Source organism: Gavialis gangeticus, unplaced genomic scaffold (genome assembly GCF_001723915.1).
Source record: "Gavialis gangeticus isolate Ggan-Ray unplaced genomic scaffold, GavGan_comp1, whole genome shotgun sequence".
NCBI classification, from domain to species: domain Eukaryota; kingdom Metazoa; phylum Chordata; order Crocodylia; family Gavialidae; genus Gavialis; species Gavialis gangeticus.
In genome coordinates this window covers 39,595,371-39,605,107 of record NW_017729032.1, presented here as the reverse complement: position 1 = coordinate 39,605,107, position 9,737 = coordinate 39,595,371, and the positions used below count along the sequence as shown (strand labels likewise).

The 9,737-nt window shown below is 40.0% G+C and overlaps 1 protein-coding gene across 3 annotated transcripts in view; it reads left to right on the top strand.

The window, feature by feature from the left end:
* The first annotated feature begins 1,487 nt into the window (after positions 1-1,487).
* Positions 1,488-9,737, top strand: part of XPO4 (exportin 4) — a 143,665-nt gene continuing 135,415 nt past the window's right edge. For all 3 annotated transcript variants that reach the window (XM_019524537.1, XM_019524536.1, XM_019524535.1), the window contains exons 1-3: positions 1,488-1,619; positions 5,889-6,030; positions 6,308-6,446. In XM_019524537.1, coding sequence (XP_019380082.1) covers positions 1,526-1,619; positions 5,889-6,030; positions 6,308-6,446 — 375 coding nt within the window. In that variant the 5' untranslated portion in view covers positions 1,488-1,525. The remainder of the gene's footprint in view (positions 1,620-5,888; positions 6,031-6,307; positions 6,447-9,737) is intronic.

Here is a 9,737-nt window from a genome sequence, read left to right as displayed (position 1 = left end):
GAGTAGCATGAAGGTGTTTGAAACTGGATCAAATGAACAGTTGGAGGCTGGCTTAGAACTAAACCTGTGTCCATTTTTAATGTGGACTTTTTTTTTTAGAAATTTTGATGTAATTAATTGAAAAGTTAGACTCTTCTTTGTGCCTTGGTAATGCTGATATTACCTTAATGGGACTGGTGAATTTTAAGCTCCCTCTGGTGACTGTACAATGCAAGGATAAAACATGGGGTTTTTTTGTTTAGACCAGTGCTGTCCAACTTCTACATGGCCAGAAGCTGCACAGCCTGCTGGCCAGGCTAGCAGGGGTCACATCTGAGGGCTGCATATCCCCTGTGCAGCTATGAATTTTAGATACCTTATCAGTATAGCACTAAGCTGGGTTTCCTTCAGTTGCTGATCTTGTTTGCAACACCATATTACTTTGTTTTTAAGATGAGTTTGTTTTATTTCCCCCTCCACTTAACATAGGTGGGGGAAAAGCCACTTATTTTGGAATTGAGGATGAGGCTGTGTGTGTGCGTGTAGGAGCTATGCTGGCTTTGGATTTAGATTAGAAGTTGTCCCTGTTGGACAGCCCTGCTTTAGATGATAAAATGGATGAATTTGTGCAATCTTGTTATTTGCTACATATATGTATGTAAAATGTTAGTGAAATGATTAATTTGGAAATGGAGGTGGTGTGTAATTATTAAGGAATAGAAGCTTGCACTGAAGCATGATAGAGAATTACTCTTACCATATACATTGGTTAGGATAATGCTAATATTTGGAGCTGGTGAATATACTTGTAGAAAAGTGCTTGTAGACAGCAAAGGATATTTATCATTCTTTTCTATAATTGGGAAAGAGTGCAGATGAGAATAAGTGCTTAGCATCTACTAAAAAATAGACTGAGATTCTCAGTTTTAATGTTCAGCACTAGAGGGTAGTATGTTACTGCTGATAACACGTCCAGTTTCTTTCACCTTTTAGAAATACTATATTCTTTACAACTTCTAATCTAAATATAAACTTTCAGGGAAAAAAAGTTACCAGAAGTACTACCTTTCTTGTGTTAGCAATATTTCCATGTCTCTTGATTGACATTTCAGTAGTTCATGTTATGTTTTAGATGGTGATGATGGGCTTTTTATTTGAGCTCTATTTTGATTTGGGCTGTGTCAGTCCACGAGAGAGAAGAGTCATGGAGAATCTTCATATCCATCTATCATTCTTTTTTCAGTGTGTTTTTGTTTTAATATTAGCAATGCAGAAGAACGTGGTTATTTGCAATGTGAATATTCATAAAAAGATGTATTTACATTGTGATGTAGGTGTGGGTATTCATGATAGTCTACTAATAGGAAGGCTGTGCCAGAAAAATTACGGGCACCTTGACATGGCGGATTTAATTTTGCCTTTTTTGGTATTAGTCACTGAGATAAATACTTACTGGAACATGAAATTACTCGTATGCAATAAGAATGTTACTTTACAGATTACTAAAATGCAGGGAAACTTTATTTTCTCTTAGGCACCACCTTCCATGGTCAATAATGAACAACGCCAGCATGCCGAGCACATATTCTTATCATTTAGAAAGTCAAAATCACCATTTGCTGTTTGCAAGCATATTTTGGGTAAGTCTTTAATGCATTTATTGAGATATTTAGAATGACAGTAATGTAATGGCTGTCAGATGATGCAGGTCTTTTGCAGTTGGGAAAGTGAAAATTAAGCTGTTTGCTTTTAAATGATTCCTGATCCATCTTATTTTCAGTACAGTGCTCTGACTATGCTAACATTTTAAATTGGTGCTAATTGGTTTCATTATGCCCAGCTGACTAGCTTAATTAAAAGAAATTTGTTTGAAACAGTCTGTTACTTCTGACTCCAGTACTGAAAGTGAATTTAAAGGTGAAGTGCAGCAAATTTACAATGTAAATGAAAAATAGCTCTGTAAGATTACTAGCACAATACAGTATGTTTTAAACTATTTATTTTAGGTACTTTTTGATGTGTTTGCAGAGCTGCTGGAGTGCTTTAACTAAGACTTCCAGTGCAAAAGCTCCATTTCCCTTCACTGCTTTTTGGCCTTATTTGTATTCATAGTTGCATTAACTAAACAAAGTTTTGGTACAACTTCCTTGTCCATCTGAGTTTCTAAAATAATTTAGAAGCTGATCTTGTACATTCAGCTTTTGGGCACACTCCTGGTCTCTTCAAGTCTGTTCATAACTTCTGATGAAGTAGGCTGTTGCCCAAGGCTTTCTGAACCAGTCAGTCTCTAAGGTGCCCCCCTGCCTTACCTTCTGCTTCACTCTTTATGGTGAATACTGTAAGAGTTCTGGAGTTTATTAATGTTGCCACAGATAATGAAGGTTGCCTGACACTTTCCATTATGGGATCCATGCTTAACAGCAAGGGCTGAAATTTGATAGGCTAGTAGAAATAGAGGGGATCACCCTAGTTTGTCTTCTGCTGTCCCTGTGAAAAGTTGCTCAGATTAGATGGGTTAGAAAGCTCTGAACAATCACCGCCTCTACAAACTTTGCAGAGATTCATTAGGTTGACACCTAAATTCTTTAGACTTCATCTGCCTGGGGTATGCAAGATCCTTATATATAGTTCCTGTGCGTTGGGTAAACTATCCACATTCACATCCCAGGTCTTCTGCAAATGCTCCAGCCCGAGGGCTGAGTAGGACTTCTGCTGCTATCACTTCTTCTATGGGCTCTTGTGATGCAGGGGACAGGAACTGAGATGCTATTCTGTACTTTCTGCTCTCTCTGTTGATGCCAGACAGTGTGGAGGGAAGGAGGTAGCAGCTGGGTTGAATGCAAAGAGCCAAGAAATAAGGCAGTTGATATATAAGGGTGGGAGAAAATGAAAGGAGTGAGGAAGGAACTGCATGAGATGGAGTATATGCAGAGCAAGAGAGCGACAGGAATCAGTAGATGGAGTAGAGAGATTAATGGGAAGTACTAGGGCAGCAGCCAGGTGAAAAATGTAGGGGGTCAGGAGAAGGGTTGCACAGAAGCAGAAGGGGTAAAGGAGAGGAGCTGGGACGGATGATGGTGAACAGGAGAATAAAAGCCTGGATGGGCTGGGGAGGAGTGGGCATAGCAGATGAGAAACCAGGTAAGGGATGGAACGAATTAGAGGAGAGAAGGAAGAAACAGGCTCTTGCCACTTGAGTGTTACCTTTATGAAACCTGGAATAGAAACTCACCACTTCAAAGTTTAATATTCCTCTTATGTCAGCAAATAGCTCTGAAACCTGCTGGCAAAGGGCTGTCACTAGGGCTAGGGGCAGAAGTTGCACACAAACTGGCTGAAGTGATTGGAAACTGGTGTAAACCTGTAACACAACAGAAGTTCAGTGCACATAAGCTGCTTTCAAAATGGCTGAAACTGGTTTAAGATAAACCTGGTTGGATGTAGCATCAGACTTAAATGGTTTAGGGCAAATTGGTTTACGGAACTTCTGCCCCAGATCCCTTCTTGGTTCAAGGTAACTCATAGTCCTTCAGCATCCCAGCATGCTTTGTAGTCCTGGGCTGTGCTGTCTGCTTGAGCAGAACAGGGACTGCATTGCTTGGGCTTCCCCCCACTGCAGCTCAGGGTCCCCCAGCTCGCGGCAGCCCCAGAAGCTGAGGGGAATTCTTTCCTCCCCAACCCCAGAGCTGCTTGCCTCCAGCCCCTGCAGGTTGCAGGGAGTGAAGGGAAATTCTACTCCTCCACAGTCAGTTTTGCCTCAGCTGCTGGGAGTCTTCTGAGGCAAAACTAGTTGCAGGGGAGTAGAAGAATTTCCCTGCACTCCCTGAGGCTGCCCTGATACTGGCAGGGGCTGAGGCAAGCACCTCTGGGGTATGGGAGGGGAAGAATCCCCCTCAGCTCCCTGGGGCTGCCCCGAGCTGGGGGACCCTGGGCTGCGGTGGGGAAAGCCCCGCCAAAGCAGAGGCTTCCTGGTGTCCCAATGCTTGGCTGCACAGGTAGACATCTGGCCGGGAGGACTTCTTTTCCCTCCCTCCTGTGGAAGCTGGGAAGGTGGGGGGTGGCATTCCCCTCTGCTCCCCAGGGCTGCCCGGCCTGGAGACTCAGGCTGGGGGAAACCCAGCACCTGGACAGGGGGCTTCTTAACCCCGTGTGGGGAAACAGCAGAGGTTGTGGGCATGTACTGAGGAGCCAGCTGGAGACACTTGGGCTGGGCTAACAATGGCCAGCAGGTTGGAGGTGTGCTCTAGCGCCCCCTACCTACTGGTCATGGTCAGTGCAGGCCTCCCCTCCCTTTCCCAACTTTTCTGAATGTCAGTTCAGTTGTTTGTATCAGTTTAACCTATGTAGCTTTGACAAAGCTGCCTAGACTGAGTCTGATTCTGCCTTGAGCTTTTTGACTTTCTGTACTTAGCCTAGAGGAGAACAGCATACTTTCCTACCAGTTACTTACTTGCCTTACATTGTGGATGTCTGCCCTATGGAACTGGAAGTCTCAGTCCTGTTGATGTCTCCAATTTTGCAGCTAAATTTTGGTTCATTGTGGAAAAGATTCTATTTTTAATAACTTTATATTTTCTTAAATTAATAAATTAAAGAATTTTTAAATTTAGCATGTTGAAACTATAATTTGGCCCACTTATGTGTAAGCTTCTGCGTTGGTTTTTAATGATAATCTAATACTCTTATCCAGTTAAACTGAATAGATTTACATTGGTTTATCACTTTATGCTAAATCTTAAATGGATGCTACAGTGCAAGTCTGAATATTGTCAGCGTTTAAAATTATTTCTTAATCAGCTGTGCTCCTCAAACCATCAATTCTCTTAACCAAGCCCATATTTCTGGCTTTGGCAGCTAACTTTCCACAGTCATGTTTTTTTTGCAGCTCCTTACTGCCTCTGAGCTTGCTCGCTACTGTCCCCTCACTATTCTATAACCACGTCTCCATGCTGCTCTTTCCTTAGTGCTACCCAGAATTTTTTTTAAAATGGTAAATAGGCATTGACGTTAGTGATCTGGTAACACCAAATTAAATTCAGATTCTGGTTTGTTTTTTTTTTCTGTTTCAAATTATGCTACATAGTAATTTATTAGCCTCCTGTCTAGTCTCTCTTACTTATGTTACCTTCATTGCTTTAATGCCTGAGTGCCTGTGTCTCCTACACTTTAACAGGAAATTGAGATTTGATTAGCTCGTTCATGGTAAATGTGGAAGCTTGTACTCTGTGCATGGCAGCTAAGTAAATGATTAGCTTTCAATGCTGTCTTTTGTTTGAAATTATTTTGTAATGTAAATGATCCTATCCTATTTATTCCTCCCTAATCACAAAACAAATTTCTACTTTAAATGCTTGTTAAATACTTAAAGTGGGACTGATTCTTAAACTTACAGGGGTAAGGTTGACAGCTTTTACATGGTACAGACATAGATGCACGCAACTATGTTAAAATTAAGTTTGCAAAGTCAAGCATTCGGAAGAGGAAATGTGAAAATTTTCTTAGTAATTTCAGTTCAGCTTCTTGTGCACATACCCTTATGAAATAATCTTTACTCAGTATAAAGTTCACATACTATTTTTCCCACAGAACTCGTTTCTCATTCATTGCCTAATCCTGTCTGTTCTTGTCCTTACTCCTCATCCCAGTCCCTGCTTCCTTGTCCATCCAGTTGCCTTCTTAGGTCCTAATCTTACCTTGGATAATATGTGAAGATTTGCTAATTTGTGGTCATTGATTTTATATGTCTGAGGTGCCGTTAGGGGGGAACCTCACTCTTGAAGCAAAATTACTTCACAGAACTACAACTGACTGTTTTCATTTATCTGAGAGGTTTTTTTTCAGTTCAACAAATGTGAGCAGTGAACATATAACATCATCCAGTAACTGAATGATTTTGGTTTTCTTAACAGAAACTAGTAAAGTGGACTATGTCCTTTTTCAAGCTGCCACAGCGATAATGGAAGCAGTTGTAAGAGAATGGATTCTCCTGGAAAAAAGTAGCATCGAGTCACTGCGAACATTCCTTCTAACCTATGTCTTACAAAGGCCTAAGTACGTACTGACAAAGTGCCTCCAAAATACCTCTATAAGTTTCTGCATACATCTCATTTGCCTTTGTTTTAATCTTCCTCTGCTAACGGATAGAAAACATTTCAGTGCTAGTGATTTCTAATTGCTTAATCCTTGGTTGACATTAGCAGCCAGTTTTTTCATGTAAGTTTTCATGTTGTACGTTTAAAAACGAATCAGTTTTCAAATTCTGTTTTTATAGGAACCTTGTGGTGTTCAAATTAATGGCAAGAACTAAATATTTTTATTATGTTTGCAGCCTTCAAAAGTACGTTCGGGAGCAGATTCTGTTAGCAGTAGCAGTCATAGTGAAACGAGGATCATTAGACAAATCAATTGACTGCAAGAGCATTTTCCATGAAGTCAGCCAGTTGATAAGCAGTGGTAACCCCACTGTGGTAAGTTCTTGTTTAAGATCTAACCAGCTGTAATAGCATTACAAGTTGTATATTACATAAATGTTGTAGTTTGCTGGATTCATTTCATGTGTAGAAACCAAAATTCTGAAGTTTAATAACAGTAAATGGCTGTTTGAATAGTTAAATCTATTTGGATTTTTTTTGTGAAAATGGGTTATAGGGTTGTTTGTTATACAGATAGCATTTTACTCCAAAATGAATCTGAGTACTAGAGAGAGACTTAGATTTTAATTTTGTCATTCAAGATATAAATGTTGACAAGCACTTTGAACTTTTATTTTAATATCAGTGTGTTTGTTTATTTAGTAAAATATCATGGCATCATCTTAACTGAAAATAAGTATATCGTTTCCATTTTAAGGGTTGCTTTGAGCAATGGCAGCTTGATATAAAAATGGATTTTTCCATTCTTTGGTTGTGGTTCCCTACATGCTTTGTTTCACTTGCATCTGTCCATTGCTGCACCCTGTTTTAGTTCAGCTGTTGGAATCATCCTCTGAGCAAGTGGCTTAAACTCTTGCTGTTCCCTGAAGATGGGTGGGTAAGGAAAAGGGGAGATGAGGAAGTAAAACCTGGAATGGGAACAGAGCTTATTCTCTCTAGATTTAGTATTGTATTAGGGGTGAGTGTTGCCTGCTTTGAGTGCAAAGTAGAAACAAGGTATTCAGTATCTATCTTTACTTAGTTTAATTCCATTTATTGTGCCAGGAAATAAGATTAGAATAGGTCACAATGAAGGCATGTAACAAGAGATTAAGGAAAGTTGATTTTCCCCCACCCCCCCCCACTAGTTGCAAATTTTAGATAATACAGGTGTAATCCTATTCAACTAAAGCATCCAAATAAATTCTAGGGCCTGACTTTAAGGATTATGAAACGCATAGAACTACAGTTGAGGTATGTGGAAGTACTAGATGACCAATACCTTGAACATCTGATCAAAGAAGTTCAGTGAAAATAATGCGGGTCATGTCATGATCCTAAAAATAGTATGTCAACCTCTCTGAGTGCATCTGATGGATTTCTCGCATGTGTATGGAAACACACTTCTAAACTCAGATTTCCTGTTTGGCAACAAAATGCTCTGTTTTCAAGACTATGAAAAGCACTATTGAGCTATTTGTTAGTTCATTAAAGCATTTTTAGCCTATCATAGTCTGCAGTTGGATGAAGATTCACGTTTGTATAGAACACACACATTACTAAATTTTAAAAGAAAATTATATTTCCTGAAAATATACATGTAGTTGAGGTTTCCAGAAGTTTATTTGTATAAACATACATATGTTTAAGAAGTTTCTATTTTTAACTCGACTGCTACAATGGGGCTGGCAGAAAGCTTCAGGTCAACAAAGAGTCTGTGAGCTAGCTCTTAAATTCAAGAGAATAGCAAAACTGAGGCTATGCCCAAGTTAATGCACACAAATTGCATTGTCTGTTATTTAAAGTCAGGCCTATATGTAATACATGTAACACACTTCCTAAGTTTAAAGCTACTAATAGTTTTCCCACGTGTAGAGTCTTTTCCCATTTGTAGAGTCATTACTAGCACAACCACGATACAGAATGCACCACAAACTAGCTGCATAGTAGAGGTGGCAGTCTTCCAGCTCCCTCTTCCAAATTTTTCCTACATCTGAAACATACAGATCAGCTTTGACTCATCTCTTCCTTCCCATCTGCTGTCTCCCTCCCACCCGCAAATACTTGACCCTGCATGGTTCCACAAAACTATATACACTCAATTTTGAAGAAGGATTTTTATAAACCAGAGATTAGAAAATCAGATTTTCTATTTAAGGACTTTCCATTTGTAATACACTGTAACAAGCGACAACACTACTTGCTACTTGTTATTGAAGTATGTTTACAAGATGTATTACAAAATTGCAAGTCTTAAATTGCTCTTATATTAACTGACACCACCATTTAATGAAGAGTGTATAATGAAAAGCAAATCTTTCCAGTTCTTTTGAAACGTATTACTTGCTACAAAAACATTAGTTAGAACTTGAGGAATGACACAGCTTAATATGGTCTTGAACTTCTGAAATCTTTAGTGCCTATTAATAAACAGGGTATAAATTCATTTGCATGCATCCCACAGTGCATTTCTATTACAGAACAAGTCAAGAAGATAAAATTAAGATTGAATGAGAAATACTAAGCTGGTCAGGAACCAAGCCATCTGCTATTTTATATAGCACTTAATACAGCAACCCTGATCCTGACTGGGACATTAGGGTGTTACTCCAGTATAAAAATGTAAAATTATGAAGCGTATATGACAGCGAAGAACCAGCTGGAATCATTAACTTTCCATTTACAGACTTAAAATTTGGTCCTTAAAAAAAGTTTGTTGCTATTTTAAATCAAGTTGAAAGTTTTCAAGAAGAAGCTATCCTCCAACAGAAGTGTGAAGACCAATTAAACTGGGCTTCCTACCAAATTGGGCAGGTGGGAGAAGAAGTGGGATTAGGATATGGGGGTAGGGGTGGGGGAGATCTTTAATTTGTTCCTGCTCCCCCTCTGCCTTCTTGATGTCTTTGACTTCCATTTTATATCTTCTTTTTACCTATTGCCTCTGTCTCCTGTCTAAAGCCTCTGGAATTCTGAAACTGGGGAGTATGGTTCTGTTATACATTTGTGAGTCCTAGATCTCTATTTAGACCCTGTCCCTCCCAGATTTCTGCTCCATGATGTTTCCTTCTGGTCTACCCATCTGTCTTCCTACCTATGGCTCAGTCCAGCAACTGCAGATGCTCAGCCTGGACTTGGCAATAGGTTGGTCTTATGTTTTAAAATTGTTAATGTTTTTCTTATATAAAATCTGAAAATGATTGTATTGAAGTGATAGCCTGGGCCATGCCAGAGTAGTAGTAGGAAAAGAGGAGGAAAAACAACATTAAAGGATAAACAAATACTAGAGGTGCATCAATACATCAGTCCGATATTGAATCAGTACTAATATAAAGAAAATTTACTGTATTGGATATCAGCCCAATGGGGCTGATAATTTGTCCAATAAATGCCTGTGCTGTGCGCAGCTGCAGTGCAGCATGGAGCAGAGCAGGCAGCATGGAGAGCTGCTTCCAGCTGGTAAGTTGGAAAGGGAAAGGGGAAAGAAGGAGCGTGGGGGGGCAGATCAGCACCCCCGCTGTGAGGGAGGGAGCAGGGGCAGGTGCTGCCCAGGGGGGCAGGGGTGTGGGACAGGCTTGACTTGTGGGGGGGAAGGGTGGGGGCAGCTCCCACTGCTGGTTACACCCTGGG